The following is a 26,381-nucleotide window of genomic DNA, read 5'->3' as shown; positions in this document are numbered from 1 at the left end:
ATTATTCATGTGTGCAATTAGCTGAGAAGCAATAGACTTTTCTAAGATTGTTGATAAAAAAAAGGTAAATTTGAAATTGGTCAAAAATTGCTTAAAACAAGAGGGTTGAGAGTGGTTTTCTTCCAGGAAGGTCGGACTATTGCATGTTTAAAACTAGATGGGAACAAGCTGGTAGACAGTGAGTGGTTGATAGTAGAGATTTGTGGGCCAGAAGAGATCTGAAATACCTCTTTCATAAATGTAGTGGGGATGGTGTCTAATTGACCGGCAGAAGACTTTAAGTGAGATATTAACCCGTCTAAGGCTAACAGAGAAATTTGAAATTGAGTCAAACTGGCAGAGGGTTCAGTTCAGATGAGGGTTTTGGTCATCACAGTTGGAATGTACGCAGCAGTCCTGTAAATATCTGTCCCAAAAGACCCTGAAGCAGCAGTAGGATTGTAAACTTGGGTGAGCATTTCCAGTTCTTCATGTAAAGGGCATTCCAGTTCAGGCACATGGAATCCAGTTTGACTCTTTTCTGTGTGATCCAAGTCAGTGACATGCAGGTCCTGAAATGAGCCATTTGGGCCAAAAGAATTTCAAAGGTTATTGACTGCCTAGTTGTTTATGTGTTCAATATACATATCGGTTTTCATTTAGTTACATATTTTCTCTACAAAAATCAAAATGTATTTATTCAAAAGCAAGATTGTTGTGTATTGTGTTGGATGAGTGTGAATGATGGAGATTCATGAAAAATTCAATTCCAGCTGTAAAAGCAGTGGCTAAGAGAAACAATCTGAATGACCTGTCTATTGTCAGGAGGGGCAACAGGCCCCCGAGCATGTCCATTTTCCGACAGCTGGTTTGAGGTGGGATTTTGCTCTGTCTGCAGCGAATGATTATTCCAGGCTTTTGTGAAAGATCCCAGATCAGCCTGGATGAAGGTGAATCGTCATTGTACGCTGTAATATTGTAGTCTGTATATGTGACTATGATTTCAGTTAAACTGATAAAACTAATCAAAAAACGTCTGTTTGTTAATGAGCTATTAGCTTGATAAATGCACGAATTAGTTGGGCAGCACAGTGGCCCAGTGGTTAAGCACTGTTGCCTCACAGCAAGAAAGTCCTGGGTTCGAACCCCTGGCCATCCCAGGTGCTTTCTGTGTGGAGTTTGCATGTTCTCCCCATGTCTGCGTGGGTTTCCTCCAGGTGCTCCGGTTTCCATCCACCATCAAAAAGACATTCATGTTTAGGGTTAATACTCCTGTCTGTGGCCCTGACTGATGCATGGCAAAGAGAACTGGAGCTGGTCCCCAGCACTTGATCGCTGTAACTGATCAGCCATCTTCCCCTTGAAAGAATGGTACACTTATCTGAACAATATCGCAGTAAAAACGATTACCTGCTGGTTAAATATGCCACCTGCTGAAGAAATTTAATGTTTCTGGTGCGGTCAAAGGCTTTGTACCTCAAACTGGCAACCCATTCCTCTGCGCAGATACCAGTGGTACCTGATTGACTAGTCAAATAGGAAGTAAAATTCTCCATTCTGATTGGCTGATCAAACCATGTGTGAAGTCTCTGTCAAAAAGCCATAAGTGCAGCTGGAGAGTTGGGCGTAGAACAGTACTCATATTTCTAGAGTTGCATGTAGAACATGATTAACATGTAGAAATTTGCTTTGTGTTCAACTACAAATCTGTTTTACACATTTACAGATGTGGATACAAAACTACTATTCCGATTAATTTTTTCAACTATTTTTACACATTTGCAAATGTTAATATACCCATACAAGTAATAAAATACAACTACAAGTCTTGTGACATTTGTAGTTGAGTTATGATAAATCTTTAACTGCACGCGCACGTGTGTGTGTGTGTGTGTGTGTGTGTGTGTGTGTGTGTGTGTGAGGAAATTTGAAAAGTTAGAATCAAAGCATTGTGTCTGTCGTTAAAGTGATACGCCTATACCACTGGCTCTTCACCTCTTCCCTTGTTGCTCCCTGTTTTCACCCAGTTCTCTCTTTCCCACAATGTTAGGGGATGACTCCATGAGAACTTCCCAGCTCAATGTTGGTACAGCAACAGACGTGTCCCTAAAGATCATGGAGACAGATCTGAACAGTCTGACAGCAACCATCCGTGCGCCGTCAGGCAATGAGGAGCCCTGCTTACTCAAGAGACTACCCAACCGCCATATCGGTCAGCAGTTTGTCAGGCCAGCATGCAGAGTGTTCAAGTTTGCTCAACGTTTTATAAAGAACACATTTTTAAACCTTGAAGGAATTTCGCCAATGGTTTTGTGTATATGCAATCAGTACTGATAAGTAATGTAGTCGACTGAAGCAATACGATCCTCATTGCATACTATATTGACGTTAGTCCTTCCTACTGTGCGTACACTTATCAGAATGCATTGCACGTAAGCCTCTGTATTGTCGTCCATAAAGACCCTTTTGAAATATATCAAAGCCACATAAATGTTAACAGCAGAAAAGAAAAGATTAAATTCTGCAATGTGAAATTGGCATTTGAAAGTACAATATAACACGTTCTTGACTGTGCTTTTCATCCTTAGGTATCTCCTTCACACCTAAGGAGGTGGGTGAGCATGTGGTCAGTGTTAAGAAGAATGGCAAACATGTGACCAATAGTCCTTTCAAGATCATGGTGGGCCAGTCAGAGATTGGCGACGCCAGCAAGGTGAAGGTTTATGGCCAGGGGCTGGTAGAGGGACACACCTTTGAGGTGGCCGAGTTCATCGTTGACACCAGGAATGCAGGTAATGCTGCCACGTCAATGTTTAGTTTCACAGTTTATGCCAACTGTGTAAGAAATAGCTATTGACTGTAAAGGTCAGTTCTCAATTTTACCCGTTACTGTAACGTTTCTCAGAGAAACTGACAGGTGAGAACCCAAGCACATGACTCACAAACAGAGAGGTTACAGTAACACTCAGTTTGGTAATCAAAATAAGCAGGAGTCAGTACACGGAATCAGTCCAAACAGGTAACCAGATAAACAAGGGGCAGACAGATGAGCAAAAACAGGTCCAAAGCACAAGTTCTATTTACCGTGTTTTCAGGCCAAACATGTAAACAGATCCAATGAGGATATAAGGTGCAGTAAACTGCAAAGACTCAAAAATTGGGTAGACAGGTAGAACATGAGCTAGTGAAAGCTGGATTACTTGGCTGTAATAGTCTTCTCTGTGGATTGTCAGCTTGTCGTGGTGGAGAAGCTTGCATGGCCCTAAGATCTTGAGAGCAATGCCATCTGGAGCTATGCTCCTAGAAGGGTCACCCATGCCTGTAAAGTCAAGGGGGAGATCCATGACAAAGAGCAATCCACCTAAGACCTCAACAGTGGAACAGGCGGAGGATGATGGCTGACTTTAAGGACGCATCACAAAGGCTGGGAAGGCAGATGAAGGCTACAGCAGAAATTGGCCCCCAGTCATCTTGGACTCCATGCTACTGGATCCTGACCCAGATCTGTCAAGGACTATATGGTGGCTGTCTGTGCACCATTCTCCCCACATTAAACAAAGTCACGCACAGGCATCCTCCATAAAGGGAATCCACCCTAGCATCCTGGATTAAGTCCTTTGATGGCTGGCAAGTGGCGACAAGGCCAGGATTGTGAGATCTGGAAGCCCCTAGTCATGAGTCGGCACATCAGGTGGTGGGTGCTAGATTCAGTCACTCGGCTCTTGGAACAAGGTAGAAAGCCCTTTGGTAGCTGCACCCACGACTGAGCAGCTCTCTTTAGGATCTATTCTGCTCACCCCACTTGGGGAAGGGGCTAGAAAAGGTGCCCAATAAATAGCCTGCCTCAAACCTCCTGACTGGATTACTACATCCAGAGGGATCACCTCGTGCAGTCAGAAACACAGAACCATGAACTTTGGAGCCTGGAATGTTTGCACACTGATGGATAGTGCAACCAGTGACAGACTGGAGAGGAGAACCATGATCACCACTAGAGAACTGAAGAGATGCTGGATTGACATAACTGCCCTTTCTGAAACCCAACGGGCAGATGAAGGACAACTGAAGGAGGAGGAAGGTGGCTACACTTTCCTCTGGAAGGGAAAAGCTGCTGATGAGCCCAGCATCCATGGCGTTGGATTTGCCATCAGGAACCAGATCATCAGCAACCTCTCTGAACTCCCTGTGGGGATCATTGAGCATCTTGTGACCATTTGTCTGGTGCTTGCCCACAACCAGATGGAAACAGTTGTGAATGCCTATGCCCCTACTTTAGACTTTGAAGAAGAAGTGAAAGAGACCTTCTACACCTGCTTAGATTACATTACATTACATTACAGTCATTTTGCCGATGCTTTTATCCAAAGCGACTTACAATAAGTGCATTTAAAGTAGGAAATCAGGAGATCAGAGGTCATAAGTGCATCTTCTCTCTAAACACGCATCTAAGAGCAAAACCAGTGGTAAAGTAAAAGCGCAAGAAAGAGATTTTTTATTTTTTTTAAATGAGTGAATACAATAAGTGCTAAGAGCAAGTAACAGGGTAGTAGTTCTTGAAGAGGTGAGTATTCAGCCTGCGCCGAAAGATGGGCAGTGACTCTGCTGTCCTGACATCAGTGGGGAGTTCATTCCACCACTGTGGGGCCAGGACAGAAAAGAGCCGTGACCAGGTTGATCGGCACCAGGGGCCTCTGAGCGACGGGCAACCAGGCGTCCCGAAACAGCAGAGCGAAGTGGTCGGGGGGGGGGGGGGGGTAGGGCTTGACCATGGCCTGGAGATAGGAAGGAGCTGTTCCTTTCACTGCCCTGTAGGCTAGCACCAGAGTCTTAAACTGGATGCGAGCAGCTACTGGGAGCCAGTGTAGGGACATGAGAAGGGGAGTTGTGTGGGAGAACTTAGGGCGGTTGAACACCAGATGAGATAAGACACTGTCAAGAATCCACAAGTAGGATAAGATTATTCTCCTAGGATACTTCAACACCAGGGTTGACCAGGATCAACACCTCTGGAGCGGCACTATAGGAAAGGAGGCATTAGGAATATCAACTCCAATGAAGTTCAAAGCAAATGTGCTCAGTACGACCTCGCCATCACAAACACTCTGTTTCGCCAGAAAAACAAATGTAAGGCATCTTGAAGACGCCCCCGCTCCAAACAGTGGCATCTTCTTGACTATGTCATTGTGTGAACTAGGGACTGCGGTGTCGTGAACATAACAAGGGTCATGATCCATGCAGATGACTGTTGGACAGATCATTGCCTCATCCGCTTCACGATGTCCATCAAACTCAGGAGGAAGAGGAGGGTTCAAAAGAAGCAGATCTGGCCAAGACTGAACCTTAAAAGCCTGAATGAAACTGTTAACCCAGCAGTGACTTCAGGCCTGTCTTGGGGAAACCCTCATATAGGAATATCCTGATGACGTTGAGAAGCGCTGGTGCCTGCTCAAATCCACTATCCTTGATACCTGCAAAACCACCCTTGGGTACAAGTCCAGAAAACAACAGGATCGGTTTGATGACAATGACACTGGTTTGATGAGATAGAACAGCTCATCTCCAAGAAAAGGAAAGCCCTTCGTGCCTGGCAACATGATATAAACTGCAAGGCTAAAAGAGCGGCTCACTCCAGAGCCAAGGCGGATGTCCAGAGATGGGTGAGGGAGCTTACGAATTCTTGGTGGAAAGAAAAGGCTCTGGAAATCCAGCGACTGGCAGACTCAGGTGACACCAGAGGTTTTTCAGCACTACTAAGGCCATCTATGGTCCAAACAACCGTGGCTTAAACCCCCTGCGCTCAAAGGATAGGCAGGAGCTGCTGAAGGACAGCGAGTCTATTAATGCCCAATGGAAGGTGCACTTCCAGGAACTCCTCCACCGCAACAGCACAGCTTAACCAGACATTGCCAGCTATATTTTCTAGAGTCCCATCAGAGAAGACATTGGGGAACCTTCCACCATGACAGTGGTTCAAGATGCCATCTGGTGCCGTAAGAACAACAAGGCCGCCGGTCCAGATAGGATCTCAGCTGAGAGCTTAAAGAAAGGTGGACCAGAGCTCCTGTACCACATTCACGCCCCCACCTCCTCGAGGTCTGGGAAGAAGAAGAACTTCCCTCAGAGCTCAGGGATTCTCAAATAGTGGCCATATTCAAGAAAGGGAACAAGGCAGAATGTGGAAACTACAGGGGCATCTCACTCCTGTCAACAACAGGCAAAGTCCTTGCTCGTGTCCTCACAAACTGACAGTTACCACTGGCTGAGGAAGTATTTCCATAATCTCAGTCTGGCTTCCACCCATCTAGACGTACAGCAGACATATTTACAGCATGCAAACTCCAGGAAAATGATGAGAACAAAGGCAGCCTTTGTACATGGCTTTCATAGACCTGACAAAGGCATTTGACTCAGCAGACCGCCAGGCTCTGTGGAGCATACTATCAAGATGTGGCTGCCGTGACAAATACATCAGAATATTGAGGCTTCTACATGATGGCATGTCAGACGCAGTGCTCAGCAACAGCACCTCTGAGTCAGAGCCCTTCACTGTGGAGACAGGAGTCATACAGGGATGCATCATCACACCCACCCTGTTTGCCATCTTTACTGCTGCCATTCTCCACCGCACTGGGAAAGAGCTGCCATGGGGGATCCCAATCCGATACAGAACTGGCGGCAGGCTCTTAAAACTTAATAGGGTCAAGGCCAAGAGTAAAGTCTGCAACACCACCATCATGGAGCCTCAATATGCAGACGACGACACCATCACAGCGCACACTGCAGAAGATCTCCAGCACATTCTGAATGCCTTTACCAAGGCATACAGAGCCCTGGGTCAAGCATTAAACATACAGAAGACCCAGGTCCTATATCACCCTCCACCCAACTGGCCATCTACCCAAGCCCACCATGAAAGTGGACAGCAAAATTCTTGAAAATGTTGATCACTTCCCCTATCTCGGCAGTCTTCTCTCCTCAAAACCTGACATCGACTCTGAGGTTAACCATCGCCAGAGTTGTGCCAGTGGCACTTATGCCAGACTTAGGAAAAGAGTCTTTGAAGACCGAGACCTAAAGGCCCAAACAAAACTCCTGGTCTACAGAGCTGTTGTTCTCCCCACCCTGCCGTATCGAGCAGAGTCATGGACCACCTGCAGCAGGCACCTGAGAGCCCTGGACCAATAACACCAACGATCCTTATGAAAGATCCTGAGGATCAGCTGGAAGGACAGATGCACCAACATCAGCGTTCTATAAGAAGCCAACATGACTAGCATCACCAACACAATAATGCAGCACCAACTCCGACGGACAGGCCATGTCATCCGCATGTCCAACACACATCTTCCCAAACAGATCCTGTACTCCCAGCTGAAGGAAGGTCAGCGAGCTCCCGGCAGGCAAAATAATTTTTTTCATGGACAATATCAAAACAAGTCTGAAGAAATTCAACATCACATCGAGCAACTGGGAACAAATCTACACTGGATAGTTGCTCCTGGAAGAAATCCATGCAAGAAGGAGGTGCACATCATGAAATAGAACTCCACTGTGCCACAGAAAAAAAGGGACAGCACTGCAAGGAGAAGAGAGTAAAATGCTCAACCACCCCCTCTAGCCACCACCACTTTCCCCTGGCCACATTGCACCAAAGTATGTGGATCGGCCTCTACAGCCATCTGAAGACCCACAAGTAGACAACCCAAGAGAGAGGACAGTCATTCTTGCTTCGAGAGACCGCCGATCAATCAATCAATCAAGTTGCATTTTATAAAGCGCTTTTCTAGCTGCAACAGCCACTCAAAGCGCTTTACATTTCTGGTCAATTATGCATTTCAGACACCTGTTGCAAGCCATTTTCTGTACAGTTGCTACCTATTTCATATGCGATGATGACTTGGCTGTACACACAAGACAATTTGGCAGGGGAACAGGGAAACCAGGGGAGTATAAGCAGAGATGTGCCATCAGGGTACGCACTGCCAAAATTAAATTATTAAGTCAATGTTAGGTTTATTTTTTGATTTCAGATACCTTAATATAGACGTGAATGTGGCAGCATTTGGTTCTTTTCATAGCCTAATAAAAATGACTCAATATTGCTATCTTCTGGCCAGGGTGAAGCCACACAAGCTACTCAGCCTTGCGTTGTATGCTATAGCCTTACCTGTGGGAGGCACAGAGCAAACACAGTCCTGCTCTGCCTTTGCATGTCATATTATTGTAAGGATGTGTGTTCACACATGCAGTCAGTTCTGATATACACTGCTCAAAAAAATAAAGGGAACACATAAGCAATGCAATGTAGCTCCAAGTCAATCACACTTTTGAGATATCAACCTGTCCAGTTAGGAAGCAACACTGATTTGTGAATCAATTTCACCTGTTGGTAAATTGTCTAATTTCCACCAGGTGGAAATTAGACAATTTGCAAGACAACCCCTATAAAAGGAATGGATTTGCAGGTGGTGGCCACAGACCATTTGCCTGTCCTCATCTTTTCTGGCCGATCTTTGGTTAGTTTTTCATTTTGCTAGTGCCCTCACCACTAGAGGTGGCATGAGGCGGTATCTGCAACCTACAGAAGTTGCTCAGGTAGTGCAGCTCATCCAGGATGGCACATCAATGCGTGCTGTGGCAAGAAGATTTGATGTGTCTCCCAGCACAGTGTCCAGAGCATGGAGGAGGTACCAGGAGACAGGCCAGTACACCAGGAGACGTGGAGGGGGCCACAGGAGGACAACAACCCCGCAGCAGGACCGCTATCTGGTCCTTTGTGCAAGGAGGAACAGGAGGAGCACTGCCGGAGCCCTACAAAACGACCTTCAACAGGCCACTAATGTGCAGGTTTCTGCTCAAACAGTGAGAAACAGAATGCATGAGGATGGTATGAGGGCCCGACGTTCACAATTGGGGCCTGTGCTCACAGCCCAACACCGTGCAGCCCGATTGACCTTTGCCAGAGAACATCTTGGTTGGCAGATTCGCCATTGGCACCCTGTGCTCTTCACAGATGAGAGCAGGTTCACACTGAACACATGTGACAGATGTGAGAGAGTCTGGAGACGCTGTGGAGAACGTTCTGCTGCCTGCAACATCCTCCAGCATGACCGGTTTGGCGGTGGGTCAGTGATGGTCTGGGGAGGCATATCCTTGGAGGGCCGCACAGACCTCTACGTGCTAGCCAGAGGTACCATGACTGCCATTAGGTACCGGGATGAGATCCTCAGGCCCATTGTCAGACCATATGCTGGTGCAGTGGGCCCTGGGTTCCTGCTCATGCATGACAATGCTCGTCCTCATGTGGCCAGAGTGTGTCAGCAGTTCCTGTATGTCGAGGGCATTGATGCTACGGACTGGCCTGCACGTTCCCCAGACCTGAATCCAATCGAGCACCTCTGGGACATCATGTCTCGTACCATCCGCCAATGCGATGTCGTACCACAGACTGTCCAGGAGTTGACCGATGCCCTGATCCAGGTCTGGGAGGAGATCCCTCAGGAGACCATCCGTCGTCTCATCAGGAGCATGCCCAGACGTTGTAGGGAGTGCATACAGGCACGTGGAGGCCACACACACTACTGAGCCTCATTTTGAATCGTCTTGAAGAATTTCCACAGAAGTTGGATCAGCCTATGTTCTCATTTTCCACTTTGATTTTGAGTATGATTCTGAATCCAGACCTTAATGGGCTAATGATTTTGATTTCCATTGATCATTCTTAGGTTATTTTGCTCTAAACACATTCCTCTGTCTAATAAATAAAGATTTTCAGCTGAAATATTTCATTCATCGAGGTCTATATTGTGTTTTTAGGTGTTCCCTTTATTTTTTTGAGCAGTGTTGTTAAATATTTAAGTAAAAAGGCAGATTGCTACGTTGCCTTTAAACGTCACTGTGCTGTGCCAGTGCTGCACGTCTACGTACACTGTGCTTTTGTGAATTGACACTCGCACACCCGCTCCTTTGTACATCTGGCAAGTTCAGGTGGGCTCACGTGACACCATTAGTCCAGCTAAAGCAATTTTCATGGCTTTTGTTTGAAGAAAAGTGTAAACTTTTAAGTGATGGGAGACCAACACCTGACCTACAGGATCATGATCTTGTTTTGCAAGTGGAAGCCACATATTCAACATTTGCAGACTATTGTGTGGACTTTCTGCTCTCTCTCTCTCTCTCTCTCTCTCTCTCTCTCTCTCTCCCTCCCGTCTGTTGTTTCTCTTACACAAACAATGCATTGCAGTGTTATGAGGCTGTGGTCTATTGGGATAGTGTAGTAATGGGGACTATTAGGCAGTAATTGTTTAAGTTTGGTAGCGGTATTTCATGATAATTATTTTGAAGGATTCTCTTAGATTGCATTGTGCACTTACCTGCCGACACAATTGGTGTGTGTGTCCCAGTGTGTGACTGTCTACCCGGCTCTAGATCTTACAGTACAATACTGAGCGTGAGTGCTGGGGAGCTTATCAGGAAATGAGGAACAGGTGTGGTATACTGGGGGTTGACAGATGGCAAGCACAGGGGCAGAAACTGAAATGACAAGATAGTTGACTGTTTCAAAATAAAACAGGAAAGAAAACAGACAATAACTGAGTTTATGATGAGTTTACTGAGCTGGAAGTTCTGAGCTGAGGCTATGGGAGACAGTAACTGAAGTTATGAGCTGAGTGAACCGAAGCGGGAGACATTGGGAGACAAGTTACGAGTTTTTGGGTTGTTATTGGCTTCGCATGCCCCTGTGGTAGTATTTCACAGAGGAACAACTTTATTTCCAGTAAGCATCACCTTTCATAGCAAAGATCTCCCTTTAGCTTCTGCTCGCTGGTACATTTGTTTTGAAGAGAACAGTGAAAGATGTAGTAGTATTTTGAGATAGATATTTACAGATATACAGCGGCCAGGTACTGTATCGCTAATTGCCACAATGTAACCCGTGTGCCATAAAACAATTCATCAGATTTTGTGGGGAATCCGACCTGGAGACAAGCCTAGCAAGTCCTCCAACCCATACAACCACATAGGCGGTTTGTTCCTACCCTGCAACCCTGCTAATTATGAAGTACTCGTTTGAGGACTTCCATCCATTATCCAAACCGCTTATCTTTACTCAGGGTCACGGGGATGCTGGAGCCGATCCCAGCAGTCATTGGGCGACAGGCGGGGAGACACCCTGGACAGGCCGCCAGTCCATCACAGGGCGGACACACACACACACACACACACACACACATTCATACCTAGGGACAGTTTAGTACGGCCGATTCACCTGACCTACATGTCCTTGGACTGTGGGAGGAAACCGGAGCACCTGGAGGAAACCCATTATTGCCTGAACGATAATAATATCCCAATATTGGGACTTTTTTATCGTTCATGCAAAGTGAAGGTGTAAAAGTAAGCAAACACAGCTTGGGAAGATGTGTGAAGAAACCAACAGTTTACAAGAGTATAAATAGTTCTTGCCCTCCCCCATCTCTTGGCTCATTGCTTTTTGATTTTTAACAAAGGTCAAAGGTCATATGATGACAAGGCACCCGAGACACCAGATTGTCGTTATTTACACGACCGCCAGAGGTCGCTTAACTTTAAAATGTGACTGTAGGTCATAATAAGCTGCTTGTACAAACGACCTATGGGGTGTTTTTTTGGTGGAAGACGGTCTCAGACAAGCATTTGGAATCATTATACACCAACATCTGATCTTCTGATTGATGGTCACATTTGCTTGTGTCAATTACATGGAAGCATCACAATTAAATGGTGACCAATACATAATCAGGGAAAAATTCCTTGTTTCAGCCTTAAGGAAGTAAATGAAAAAAAAAGAAGAAAAAATTGACAATATTTTCCCCTAACATGCATCAGCCCCTTTGTTCTTAACGTAATGATCATTTTTATTTTACCTGACTCTAACTACTATTTTATTCATCCACACTCTTCTGTCTTTTTTCTCTCTCAGGTTATGGCGGCCTCGGCTTGTCCATTGAGGGCCCCAGTAAAGTGGACATCAACTGTGAGGATGTGGAAGATGGTACATGTAAAGTCACCTACTGCCCTTCTGAGCCAGGAAACTACATCATCAACATCAAGTTTGCTGACCAGCATGTCCCAGGTATTGACTATGTTTCAAGCTTTTTTGTACATTTTAGCCCATTTACTACAAATTGCGTACACTTTACATTACTGCTGACCACTTTCCAAAGCATGCCTTAGTTTTATTTTTTATTTTTGAATGCATTTTTCCTGGTTACCAGGGAGTCCTCAAAAAAGTCCACAATAGTACAGTACACTTTGGAAAATGGTTATGTGACGTAAACTCTGTTTGTAGTCTGCGGATGACATTGTGATCTGTAGCGAGAGTAGGGTGCAGGTTGAGGAGAGCCTGGAGAGGTGGAGGTATGCACTGGAGAGAAGAGGAATGAAAGTCAGTTGGAGCAAGACGGAATACATACACATGAATGCGAGGGAGGACAGTGGAATGCTGAGGATGCAAGGAGTAGAGGTGACGAAGGCATATGAGTTTAAATACTTGGGGTCAACTGTCCAGTGTAACAGGGAGTGCAGAAGAGAGGTGAAGAAGAGAGTGCAGGCAGGGTGGAGTGGGTGGAGAAGAGTGTCAGGAGTGATTTGTGACAGAAGGGTACCAACAAGAGTTAAAGGGAAGGTTTACAAATGGTAGTGAGGCCAGCTATGTTATATGATTTGGAGACAATGTCACTGATGAAAAGACAGGAAGTGGAGCTGGAGGTGGCGGAGTTGAAGATGATAAGATTTTCTTTGGGAGTGATGAAGAAGGACAGGATTAGGAACGAGTATATTAGAGGGACAGTTCAGGTTGGACGGTTTGGAGACAAAGCAAGAGAGGTAAGATTAAGATGGTTTGGACATGTGTGGAGGAGAGATGCTGGGTATATTGGGAGAAGGATGCTGAATATGGAGCTGCCAGGGAAGAGGAGAAGAGGAAGGCCAAAGAGGAGGTTTATGGATGTGGTGAGGGAGGGCATGCAGGTGGCTGGTGTGACAGAGGAAGATGCAGAGGACAGGAAGAGATGGAAACGGATGATCCTCTGTTATGACCCTTAATAAATGGGCTAAAATGTACAAAAACACTGGCAGAGACCAGAGGGCTATCTCACTTTGCAATAGTCCCAGTTAGTCTTTCTATCACATCATCATATCATATCATATCATATCATATATCACATCATCATATCATATCATATCATATATCATATCATGTCATATCATATCCTATCATCTATCATCATATATATTATATCATATACCATATCATATACCATATCATACCATGTCATATCATATATCATATCCTATCATATATCATATCATATCATATATCATATCATATCATGTGGTACTGATGAAAATTCATTGTGTCTTTTTTTTCAAAGTGTTCCTTTCGTAACTAGTAGTGCAAGTGCTTAATTGATGGGTGACATGTCCAACTCCAACAGGAAGTCCATTTACAGTGAAAATATTTGGAGAGGGCAGGATGAAGGAGAGCATAACCAGGAAGAGACAGGCACCCTCCATTGCCACCATAGGCAGCACCTGTGACCTCAACCTGAAAATACCAGGTGAGATAGAAGAATCCTAGAGTTAGGTTTGGGTTAACGGTTCTCCCACCTAAGCTGAACTTCTTACCTATCCTGTTTCCTTCCTGTATGGCTTGATATACGCCTCCCTTTGCCTTTCTCAAAGCGCATTTTATCCCTTTGCTCTTCCTGTCATCTTCCCTCGTCCTCTTCCGTTTCTGTCCTTCCTCCTCTACCCCGGCTCATCCCGCCCCGTAGGTAACTGGTTTCAGATGGTCTCAGCTCAGGAACGCCTGACGCGGACGTTCACGCGCAGTAGCCACACGTACACGCGCACAGAGCGCACGGAGATCAGTAAGACACACGGAGGTGAGACCAAGAGGGAGGTGCGTGTGGAGGAGAGTACCCAGGTTGGGGGTGACCCTTTTCGGGACGTGTTTGGAGAGTTCCTGGGCAGAGAGAACCTGACTGGCTTCAGCGGGATACCAGCCAAGAGACAGTCGCTGCAAGAGGGTGTGTGTGTGCGTGCGTGTGTGTGTGGGTGGGTGGGTGGGTGTGTGTGTGTGTGTGGGTGTGTGTGTTGTTGTAGTACTTCTGTCTTTGTGAGGACCAATTTGAGTTTTTAACCACCTGAGTGAGGACAATTTTGGAAAGTAAGAACATTTTGGCTGGTCCTCACTTCTTTAAGTATCTATTTTAGGGTTAGGACTTGGGTTTAGGGTTGGAAATAGAGTTAGTATTAGGTTCGGGATCGCCGGTTCGAATCCCCATGTTACCTCCGGCTTGGTTGGGCATCCCTACAGACACAGTTGGCCCTGTCTGCGGGTGGGAAGCCAGATGTGGTTATGTGTCCTGGTCCCTTCACTAGCACCTCCTCTGGTCAGTTGGGGTGCCTGTTCGGGGGGGTGAGGGGGGATAGCGTGATCCTCCCATGCACTACATCCCCCGGTGAAACTCCTCACTGTCAGGTGAAAAGAAGCAGCTGATGACTCCACATGTATCAGAGGAGGCATGTGGTAGTCTGCAGCCCTCCCCGGATCGGCAGAGGGGGTGGAGCAGCGACTGGGACGGCTTGGGGATAGGGTGATTGGCCGGAAACAATTAGGGAGAAAAATTGGTATTAGATTAAGGTTAGGGTTAAAGTTAGACGTATAGTTGGTTAAGGTTAGACATATAGATGGTTAAGGTTAGGGTTAGGGTTAAGGTTAGATGTATAGATGGTTAACGTTAGGGCAAGGGTTAAGGTTATACATATAGTTATGATGGTTAAGGTTAGGGTTAAGGTTAGACATAGTTCTGATGGTTAAGATTAGGGTTAAGGTTAGACGTATAGATGGTTAAGGTTAGGTTTTGGGTAAGGGTTAAGGTTAGACATATAGTTCTGATGGTTAAGGTTAGGGTTAGGTTTAAGGTTAAGGTTAAGGTTAGGGTTAAGGTTAGACATAGTTCTGGTGGTAAAGGTTAGGGTTAAGGTTAGGGTTTGGGTTAAGGTTAGACATAGTTCTGATGGTTAAGGTTAGGGTTAAGATTAGGGTTAGGGTTAAGGTTAGATATATAGATGGTTAAGGTTAGGGTTAAGGTTAGACATATAGTTCTGATGGTTAAGGTTAGGGTTAAGGTTAGAGTTAGGGTTAAGGTTAAGGTTAGACATATAGTTCTGATGATTAGGGTTAGGGTTAAGGTTAAGGTTAGACATATAGTTCCGATGGTTAAGGTTGGGGTTAAGGTTGAAGTTAGACATATAAAGGGTTAGGCTTAGGGTTATGGTTAGGGTTAAGGTTAGACATATAGTTGGTTAAGGTTAGGTTTAAGGTTAGACGTATAGATGGTTAAGGTTAGGGTTATGGTTAAGGTTAGACATATAGATGGTTAAGGTTAGGGTTAGGGTTAGTTTTGGGTAAGAGTTTGGGTTTTTGGGTTATGAGTTATAATTATTTAGCACTGGCCTACTGATCTGAGGGATGGTATAATGCTGGACGGTGAATGTGGGCGAACGTGGGCAGCTGGACAGTGAATGTGGGCAGGATTAGGGTCAGGGTTAGACATATAGTTGGTTAAGGTTAGACGTATAGATGGTTAGGGCTAGGGTTAGGGTTAAGGTTAGACATATAGTTGGTTAGGGTTAAGGTTAGACGTATAGATGGTTAGGGTTAAGGTTAGACATATAGTTCTGATGGTTAAGGTTAGGGTTAAGGTTAGACATATAGTTGGTTAGGTTTAGGGTTAAGGTTAGGATTAAGGTTAGATGTATAGATGGTTAGGGTTAGGGTTAAGGTTAGACATATAGTTCTGATGGGTAAGGTTAGGGTTAAGGGCTAGAGAATAAATGTAGTCATGAGGAATCCTCATAAAGATAGAAATATACGAATGTATGCATGTGTGTGCATATGGGTGTATGCTTACATCACCCTGTATCAGTATAACTACATTTCTATTGTGCATATTTCATATATTTCTTTCTACAGCTTATCTCTAAAAATGTATCACGGTAACTGGTAGACTAGGGATAACCATAACACTTATTAACACCTCAATCAGTTTTAATGAGCGTAGGGGTATTTCATAGGCATTTCAACCATACAACCTCACTTTTTTTTTTAATGAATGCACATTGTGTATGTGAGTGTGTATGTGAGTATTTGTCAGGTGGGATTAATCTCACTATTCCAACTCCTGTGCCAGTGTGGAATTTACTGCAGTCCGGCACGGGGTGCTATGTTGTGCTGCGCTAGCTGTTCATGGCTAGCCACGGCTGGATAGCTTTGAGACAGACAGCACCTCATAGTGCTTCCTGCTCTGACCTCTATGAAAATTTGACATCTGAACATTTTCACTGATATCTGGGGGAGAAAGCATCTAATTCATATTCGTCTTTTCCTTCTTCCTTCTCCTTATCTTCCTCCATTTGTATTCCCCTTCCCTTCACCTCCTCCCCCTCCATTATCTTCCTGTCCCCTTTTCCTGTCCAAGGCGAGGCAGGGACTCAGGAGATGACAGCTCAGGTGACCAGCCCGGGTGGGAAGACAGAAGATGCCGAGATCATCAGAGGAGAGGACAGCACCTACAGCGTCAGGTTCATCCCGCAGGAGATGGGACCTCACACTGTTAATGTCAAATACCGGGGCCAGCATGTTCCTGGGAGTCCCTTCCAGTTTACTGTTGGGCCCCTGGGAGAGGGTGGGGCGCACAAGGTCCGAGCCGGGGGAACTGGTCTGGACCGAGGGGTGGCCGGGATACCAGGTAGGTTGTAGTACTATTATCATGAGATTTTGTGCAAATTTATTCACAACTTTGACTTGTTTTGGGAGCGTTCCTGTCTTAATAGAAGAGACGATCTTCACCTGTAGGTAGTCGCTTTTCTGTCCGCGACACGTGATTGACTATTTACATCACACACGTGCCTTCCTGAACCCTCTTCTTCCCTTTCCCCACAACAATTGTCACAGTCTTTGCTCATGTCGGCTCCCCCTTGCGGTATGATCACACTGCTGTTCGACTTCTTCCCATTCCTGACAGCCTTACCTTTAAACATAATTTCCCCCACCATCACCATAACAAATTACACGTTCATCAGTCCAAGGTCCGGCCCTTCCTCAGTCCTCACAACCTATCACAAAAAAAAATCATCTGAAACTGGTTTTGTTCAGCAAAAGCCTCACTCTGAAGGAATTTATAACTGACAGTAACCTTGACTTCCTTTGCCTCAGTGAGACGTGGTGTAAACTCCTGGACTATTTCTCATTAAACCAGACCAGACTCACAGAATTCACATACATTGACAAACCTCGTCTTCAGGGGTGAGGAGGTGCCGCTGCTGTTATTTCAAGGACTGACATTAAAACAACCACCATTTCCATCACTGCCCCACTTCCGACCGAACACCCTGCATTCAAACTCTTTTGTCCCACTCCCAGGTCATCTACCCCCCCCCCCCAATCCAAACCCTTCCTTTCTCTCTGACTTCTCTGATTTTCTGATCCAGCTATGTGCCATCTCCCCCTCTGTTCTCCTCCTGGGTGATTTAAAACCCACATTGTTAATGCACTAGTTTATACGCTGCAGCGTACAATGCGGGACTAGGCAGTGGAGATATGGTGGAATATAAAAAGGCATCCTACAGGCTAAGGAAGGATATAAAGGATGCAAAGCTAAGCTACAGGGACAGAGTGGAATCACAGTTCCAACAACATGACTCTAGGCATATATGGCAGGGTCTGCGGACGATAACAGACGATCCCCAACAGTGAGTACCAACACTGCACTGGCGAATGAGCTGAATGTCTTTTATGCTTGGTTTGAGGCTAATGCTAAGGCTAGCATTGACGCGACTGTTAATGCGGTCAGCGCCAGGACCTCATTGGGAGCGGAGAGCCCACTCATCTTATTAGAGCACAAGGTTAAGAGGGCACTGAAGCGGGTCAACACCAGGAAAGTAGCCGGTCCAGATCGCATCTCCGGGAGGGTTCTCAAGTCCTGCACTAACATCCTGGCTCCTGTGTTTCACAACGATCTTCAACCTCTCTCTTGCCCAGTTCGTGGTTTCCACATGCTTCAAACAGTCCCATTCTTGCTAAAGATTACTTCCCCTGCCTACCTGAATGACTACCGCTCAGTTGCCCTCACCTCAGTAGCCATGAAGTGCTTTGAGAGGTTAGTAAACGATTACATCTGCTGCTCTCTACCAAGCACCTTAAGATCACCTGCGACTTAAATTGCCACCCAAAGTGCCACATATGATGCCTTCTCCCAGGGACTGCACACCACACTCTCTCAAGGGAGGGGACTATGTTAATTGGAGTTTATAGACTTTAGCTCAGCGTTTAACACGCTTGTGTCTTCCAGGCTGACCCGTAAACTGACTAACCTGGGTCTAAACATATGTGTCCACCTGCATCCTGGATTTTCTATAACAGCAGACCTCAGGTGGTAAGGGTAGGTGGACACATCTCCAAGCCTATCATCCTCAGCACTGGGGCCCCCCAAGGATGTGTGTTGAGCCCTCTGCTGAACTCCTTGTACACACATGACTGTGTGGCCAAACTCAGCTCCGGTACCATTATGAAGTTTGCTGACTACACAGTTGTGGTGGGACGGATCTCAAATGAAAAGGAAGCAGCTTATTTGGAGGAGGTGGCAGGCCTGTCGCAGCCATCTGGCGGTGTCTGGCTGGGAGAGCCAGGATCAGCTGAGGGAGCCTGGTCTGCTGCGTCCAGGGGGCCCAGGGACCACGGCCCCTGCCTGGAGCTACGCCTGAGGAGGAAACACCGAGGGCGGTCAGACTGGACGTGGAAGTGGGGCAGGCTAAGCTAACTGCTAACACATGCAGACCGGCAGTTCCGACAGTCATCCTAGCTGGTGTTCGTTCTCTGGACAGTGACATTTTTGGACTGTTGTAAATTTACTGAATGGACTGTGTTATTGGCTGTTTTTTTTTTGCTTTGTTCTCTCCGTTTTTGTATGTTTTTGGTGGATTCGTTTTCTTTTGGATATGTGTTTTGTGTCCTTTGTGTTGCACTGCTGTAGGCTGGGAGAAACAAAATTTTGTCTTGTGTATGAAAGTACATGAATGAGATGACAAGTTGTTTCTGTTTCTAATTCTGATTCCGATTTTGGGGTACAGTGCTCTGTAGCGCCTACCAGAGGGGAGGAGTTGGAACAGGTTGTATCCAGGGGGGATGAGGATGAATAGCTCGCAGAAAGGCTATGGTCATGCTGATATTCCCTCCATCTCTACTTATTGATGCTAAATTCAAGGGCTCACACTAGAATGCAGTTCTGTGTAGTAGCACTAGAATCCAGTGTAACCCCTGTGTCTTTTTACAGCTGAATTTAGCATCTGGACGAGAGAGGCAGGCGCTGGTGGTCTTTCCATCGCTGTAGAAGGACCCAGTAAGGCTGAGATCACCTTTGAAGACAGGAAGGATGGATCCTGTGGTGTGGCCTATGTTGTTCAGGAACCTGGTGAGGAACACGCTGGCTATAGTAAAAATATTACCAAGCAGAACAGCCTTATTATTCCAGTAGGAGATTTGATCAGAAGTGAAACGGTTATTCTGATGCTCTTGAGAGCTCTGGCGTGGCTGTGGAGATGTGGGCTAGCTCTTCTCTTTGCTCTTCCAGGTGACTATGAGGTGTCCATTAAGTTCAATGACGAGCACATACCAGACTCCCCCTTCATTGTTCCCATTGCCACCCTGTGTGATGATGCTCGCCGCCTCACAGTCACGAGCCTGCAGGTAAGAACACATTCTCATCCTTAACACACACACACACACACACACACACACACACACACACACACACACACACACACACACACACACACACACACACACACACCAGCACATAGGATTCCCCCTGTTTTTCTCCCCAATTGTATAAAGGGTCGGACCCTTTAGTCGACTGGTTAACATTGTCACCCATGGTGTGGGAGATCCGGGTTCGCGTCCTGGCTGCAGTGGTTCCCGGGCTGCCCCCCGAATTCGCTACTTTGGTGTCAGAAGTGGGATGGTGAGACCGTGAGGCAGTCAGAAGTGTGTGTGCCCAGAGGCTTGAGGGAGATGATATGCTGAAGCGTGGGGACACGCTTCCTGAAGGAGGCACGTAGTGTAACAATCATGGATAAATAGACTCGCTAGCCCTTGGCTAACGGGTGTACATTGGGGCCAATTACCCCACTCTTCCAAGCCGTCCCGGTCGCTGCTCCAACCCCCTCTGCCGATCCAGGGAGGGCTGCAGACTACCACATGCCTCTTCCCATACATGTGGAGTCACCAGCTGCTTCTTTTCACCTGACAGTGAGGAGTTTCGCCAGGGGGACATAGCGCATGGGAGGATCACACTATTCGCCCCAGTTCCCCCTCCTCCCCCCGAACAGGCACCCCTACCGACCAGAGGCGGCGCTAGTGCAGTGACCAGGCCACATACCCACATCCAGCTTCCCACCCACAGACACGGCCAGTTGTGTCTGTAGGGATGCCCGACCAAGCTGGAGGTAACACAGGGATTCCAACTGGCGATCCCCGTGTTGGTAGGCAATGGAATAGACCGCTATGCTACCAGGACGCCCCTACCAGCAAATAGGGTTGAAGAGCATGCACAAGCTATTCAGAGAGATTAAACTACTTCTGTAATTTTGGTTGAGTCGCTGAAGTCACAGGTATATTAATAGGATTCCCTCTCTCATAAACTGAACTGTCCATCTCAAACCCACTGATGCAGCATCCCCTATGTTGAGGTGCCGTGCTTGTTTGCTACAAGCATATCTATTATTAGCATATAGGCCTGGCTGTCTGCTCTGGGACCTATAATGGGGTGTATAAATCTGTCAGCCTGCGTCTCTGTATCTGCTCATCTATCCAGGGATTAGCTGCTCTCATGAAAGTATGAATCGGCTACTCGTGGGGATGCTTTAACCGTTTAACAAAGAGCATTTTATAATTGACCGGCGCCACTGCCCCCACCCCCACTTACTAAAAGCTCCTGTTCTTCATTTGCTCATTACTTTGTACAACACGCAGTCAGATAACATGTTCCTGCTTTTCATTCTTTCTCAACTTCTTTCCCCATCCCTTCATCAGGAGATGGGTCTCAAGGTGGGGCAGGAGGCCTCATTTGCAGTGCAGCTAAATGGAGCCAAGGGACTGATTGATGCCAAGGTCCACACCCCGTCGGGAGCTATAGAGGAATGCTACATCACTGAATTAGACAGCGGTAAAACCCGCACACCCACACTGACAGTTCAGATGGTGAAAATAGCCGCTTGCAGCAATCGCTTGAATGTCTGGTTAAGCCAAAGAAGGACATCAGTGATGATGATGATAAGAAAGACTTTTTCAAAATTATATGATGGAAATTTGATACTGAGGGTAACAAGTGATAAGAATATGGTAAAAAAAAAGCCATTATTAAAGGGACTAACCTTTAGTGTTGCTACTAATTGTTTTCTTGCTGCAGATCAGCATGCTATCAGGTTTATCCCGCGGGAGAACGGGGTCCATTCTATCGACGTTCGCTTCAACAGTAGCCACATCCCCGGAAGCCCCTTCAAGATCCGCGTGGGAGACCCAGGCCAGGTGGGAGACCCGGGCATGGTATCTGCCTTTGGGCCTGGCCTGGAGGGGGGATCCACAGGTATTGTATCAGTCATACTGCTGCCAAGAGCCTTTTCACTATATTTTGTGTAGATAAATTAGATTAATTTTAGTTGTCTTTATGCATGCTCAATAATCCAGGTAAGGAAATCACAGAAAGGTGAATCAGTTCATCTGGACACACTAAACGTTGTGTAACTGAGCATATTTCCACTCGCTGCGGGATTCAAACCAGGGTTGTACTGTTCGTGTGACCACAAAAATCATGTAAAGTATCTTTTCCCTTGTCCGTCATCTCCACTAGGTGTGGCATCAGAGTTTATTGTGAACACGTGTAATGCTGGGTCGGGAGCTCTGTCTGTTACCATTGACGGGCCATCTAAGGTGAAGATGGACTGCCAGGAGTGTCCTGAGGGTTACAAGGTCACCTACACCCCCATGGCCCCAGGAAACTATCTCATCTCCATCAAATACGGAGGACCCCAGCACATTGTTGGCAGTCCTTTCAAGGCCAAAGTCTCAGGTGGGCCAAGTTGACCTCCGTGCCGCACAGATTCAGCAGATGGGATGGAAACTGCAATTAGACAAATGCTTTTTATGACTATATATATATATATATATTGAAATCTGTTTATATGAAGCATTTAATGGTTTATTATGGAATCTCAGCCTCATAATCTAATCAGAATCAGTGTTTCTGCGTCTGTCCCTCTCTATTACTCTGACATGCATGTTGGGATTTCTGCACCAGCCCACGGGGCTCGATGCATTTAATGGTCAGGTACACCACAATTATGATAAAGGAGAATGTGTAACTCAAATGAACAGCTGTGATTGATGATGCCAAACATAAATCCAACCACTCAATTAGGCTGTGACATGTCTCTGTGGACTGCCTTTTATTCTAGGAACGTGCCTCTTTTTACAAACCTTATACACTCACCGGCCACTTTATTAGGCACACCTGTCCAACTGCTCATTAACGCAAATTTCTAATCAGCCAATCACATGGCAGCAACTCAATGCATTTAGGCATGTAGACATGGTCAAGACGATCTGCTGCAGTTCAAACCGAGCATCAGAATGGGGAAGAAAGGTGATTTAAGTGACTTTGAACGTGGCATGGTTGTTGGTGCCAGACGGGCTGGTCTGAGTATTTCAGAAACTGCTGATCTACTGGGATTTTCACCCACAACCATCTCTAGGGTTTATAGAGAATGGTCCAAAAAAGAGAAAATATCCAGTGAGCGGCAGTTCTGTGGGCGAAAATGCCTTGTTGATGCCAGAGGTCAGAGGAGAATGGCCAGACTGGTTCGAGCTGATAGAAAGGCAACAGTAACTCAAATAACCACTCATTACAACCGAGGTATGCAGAAGAGCATCTCTGAACGCACAACACGTCGAACCTTGAGGCAGATGGGCTACAGCAGCAGAAGACCACACCGGGTGCCACTCCTGTCAGCTAAGAACAGGAAACTGAGGCTACAATTTGCACAGGCTCACCAAAATTGGACAATAGAAGATTGGAAAAACGTTGCCTGGTCTGATGAGTCTCGATTTCTGCTGCGACATTCGGATGGTAGGGTCAGAATTTGGCATCAACAACATGAAAGCATGGATCCATCCTGCCTTGTATCAACGGTTCAGGCTGGTGGTGGTGGTGTAATGGTGTGGGGGATATTTTCTTGGCACACTTTGGGCCCCTTAGTACCAACTGAGCATCGTGTCAACGCCACAGCCTACCTGAGTATTGTTGCTGACCATGTCCGTCCCTTTATGACCACAGTGTTCCCATCTTCTGATGGCTACTTCCAGCAGGATAACGCGCCATGTTATAAAGCTCGAATCATCTCAGACTGGTTTCTTGAACATGACAATGAGTTCACTGTACTCAAATGGCCTCCACAGTCACCAGATCTCAATCCAATAGAGCACCCTTGGGATGTGGTGGACCGGGAGATTCGCATCATGGATGTGCAGCCGACAAATCTGCAGCAACTGCGTGATGCTATCATGTCAATATGGACCAAACTCTCTGAGGAATGTTTCCAGTACCTTGTTGAATCTATGCCACGAAGGATTCAGGCAGTTCTGAAGGCAAAAGGGGGTCCAACCCGGTACTAGCAAGGTGTACCTAATAAAGTGGCCAGTGAGTGTAAATACCCACAATTCCCTAACAAAAGCTCTTCAAATTCCCTTTTGTCTCTCTCCTTTATCGTCACTTTAGGAGCCCGTCTATCCGGCGGTCATAGTCTGCATGAGACGTCGTCTGTTCTTGTCGAAACTGTCACCAAGTCGTCAGCCATGGGCGCGGCATTTGGCTCCTTGCCTAAATTTTCCTCAGACGCCAGCAAAGTGATCTCCATGGGAGCCGGTCTGTCGAAGGCCTTCGTTGGACAGAAGAACACTTTCACGGTAGACTGCAGCAAAGCAGGTGAGAGGCCATAGACAAATCCACACAGACACACACAAATGCACACACCGGGCGTCCGGGTAGTGTAGCGGTCTATTCCGTTGTCTACCAACACAGGAATCGCCGGATTGAATCCCTGTGCTACCTCCGGCTTGGTATGGCGTCCGTACAGACACAGTTGGCCGTGTCTGCGAGTGGGAAGCTGGATGTGGGTGTGTGTCCTGGTCGCTGCACTAGCCCCAGACAGCATCCGGATGTGGGCCACTTCAGACAATGATGCAGCACTGATGGCCTTCTTCTGGCCCTGACAAAATGGATGTGAGCCTGAAGTGGCCCACATGTATAATAGCAAATATGGCCCAAATATGCCAAATCAAACGTGGGCCTTTTTTGGCAAAGATGCGGTGCTCTCGGCAACATGTGATCTGGATGTGACCCTGAAGTGGCCCATGTGGTAAATGGTGAATATGGCCCAAATACCACAAAACTAATATGGGCCACCTTAGGTAAATATGTGGCACATGTGGCATTGCTATGGCTTGGTTCTGGCCCAGATCTGGCAAACAGGAGTGGACCACCCAAGTGCCATCATTCCACACGGTATGTGAGCTGGATGAAGTGTCGGGAGTGGGACAGGTCTGGGCCACAGCAATTTTGCTATTTTGGGCGCCTCCTTTGGTTGGTCAGGGCGCCTGTTCGGGGGGGAGGGGGAACTGGGGGGGGGAATAGCGTGATCCTCCCACGTGCTACATCCCCCTGGTGAAACTCTTCACTCTCAGGTGAAAAGAAGTGGCTGGCGACTCCACATGTATGGGAGGAGGCATGTGGTAGTCTGCAGCCCTCCCCGGATTGGCAGAGAGGGTGAAGGAGAGACCGGGGCAGCTCGGAAGAGTTGGGTGATTGGCCAGATACAATTGGGGGGGAAAGGGGTAAAAATCCAAAAACAAAAAACAAATGCACACACCATTAAACACTACCGCTGACCACGTTTGTCCTTCCCTCTGCAGGCACTAACATGTTAATGGTGGGGGTCCACGGACCCAAGACCCCCTGTGAAGAGGTGTACGTCAAACACATGGGCAACAGGATGTACAACGTCACATACACCGTGAAGGAGCAGGGCAATTACATCCTCATCGTCAAATGGGGGGACGAGAACGTGCCCGGCAGTCCCTTCCACGTCACCGTCCCTTAACGCGGCCGCTCCCCCGTCTCCTCTGAACAGCACCTCCGCTGTCGGCCCACACCCTCCCGCCCTCCCGGATGCACTAAAGATGCAAACACTGTAGCCTGTTCAAGTGGACGGAGCTGAACACTCACGCCTAGTGCCAAGTCATTAACGCCTCCCTCTTCCCCACCGCGCTCGCTGACACCGCAGGCCTGAGCCTGCAGCAGCCCCGTATCCAGTGGAAACCAGGTGCATGAGGCCGCACCACGAGTTATGTGTTACGCAGGTATGGAGCTGTGGTTTAGAGCTGTGATGTCACCTCCCCCAGCCCCTCTCTCTTTATTGTTACTGTTCAAGGTGATGATGTGTGAGGAAGAAACAAAGTGTACACGGGGTGAAACGATGTAGTGCCTGGTCGAACCTTCATGTGCGGGAAAACGTCTCAAAGTGCTGGAAAACGACAAAGTGATCATCAGGAAAAGCTCCGCTGCGACTGCTCTTCACAGAAAATCTGTGTCTCCTTTTTTTTTATTTATTCAGATCTTCTTTCGTTTTCTTTGACAGAAAAGCGTCTTATTGTTCCACAAGAGGAAGCATTCAGTCGGTTTTACAAGTCCTCTTCCTCGATATCCTGCCTTCTTGTTGCCACGAACAAGTAGATGTGAAGGGCTGAGATTTGTTTTTTGTTTTTTTTTTACTAAGTGGGTTTATTGTGTGAATGTTGAAAATCCACATTGTGGTCATACAAAACTAGAGTGACATTTTGTAGTGATTTTATATGTATCAGAAATAGATAAATGGATTAACTTCATGGATGTTTGATATATTAACCTTTACTGGCAGCACTGCAGACATAATAAAGCTTTATCTGCTAACTTGCCATTAAGAAGCACTGTGACATGTCTGCTTTCTTATTCCTTCCTTCTTATTCCTTCTTTCTTATTCCTTCCCTAATCCATGTACTGTCTCACCTGATGACAACCATTCACTCATTCATTCATTCATCTTCAGCCGCTTCTCCGGGGTCGGGTCACAGTGGCAGCAAGCTCAGTAGGGCACTCCAGACGTCCCTCTCCCCAGCAACGCCCTCCAGCTCCTCCTGGGGGATCCCAAGACGTTCCCAGGCCAGATTGGACATGTAGTCCCTCCAGCGAGTTCTGGGTCTACCC

At 46.7% G+C, this 26,381-nt stretch overlaps 1 protein-coding gene across 1 annotated transcript in view; it reads left to right on the top strand.

Annotated features, from left to right (window-relative positions):
• flncb (filamin C, gamma b (actin binding protein 280)) overlaps positions 1-26,089 on the top strand; it is a 164,772-nt gene extending 138,683 nt beyond the window's left edge. Inside the window, exons 36-48 of the mRNA XM_056277281.1 lie at positions 2,030-2,191; positions 2,568-2,771; positions 11,942-12,094; positions 13,458-13,580; positions 13,797-14,051; positions 16,509-16,778; positions 19,362-19,499; positions 19,659-19,774; positions 21,119-21,251; positions 21,495-21,671; positions 21,936-22,154; positions 23,859-24,065; positions 25,052-26,089. Of these exons, the coding sequence (XP_056133256.1) occupies positions 2,030-2,191; positions 2,568-2,771; positions 11,942-12,094; positions 13,458-13,580; positions 13,797-14,051; positions 16,509-16,778; positions 19,362-19,499; positions 19,659-19,774; positions 21,119-21,251; positions 21,495-21,671; positions 21,936-22,154; positions 23,859-24,065; positions 25,052-25,239 (2,345 nt within the window). The 3' untranslated portion in view covers positions 25,240-26,089. The remainder of the gene's footprint in view (positions 1-2,029; positions 2,192-2,567; positions 2,772-11,941; positions 12,095-13,457; positions 13,581-13,796; positions 14,052-16,508; positions 16,779-19,361; positions 19,500-19,658; positions 19,775-21,118; positions 21,252-21,494; positions 21,672-21,935; positions 22,155-23,858; positions 24,066-25,051) is intronic.
• Positions 26,090-26,381: the final 292 nt, after the last annotated feature.

This window comes from Lampris incognitus, chromosome 3 (genome assembly GCF_029633865.1).
Source record: "Lampris incognitus isolate fLamInc1 chromosome 3, fLamInc1.hap2, whole genome shotgun sequence".
Lineage (NCBI taxonomy): Eukaryota > Metazoa > Chordata > Actinopteri > Lampriformes > Lampridae > Lampris > Lampris incognitus.
The sequence above is the reverse complement of the archived record's forward strand: the minus strand, read 5'-3'. Positions and strand labels throughout refer to the sequence as shown.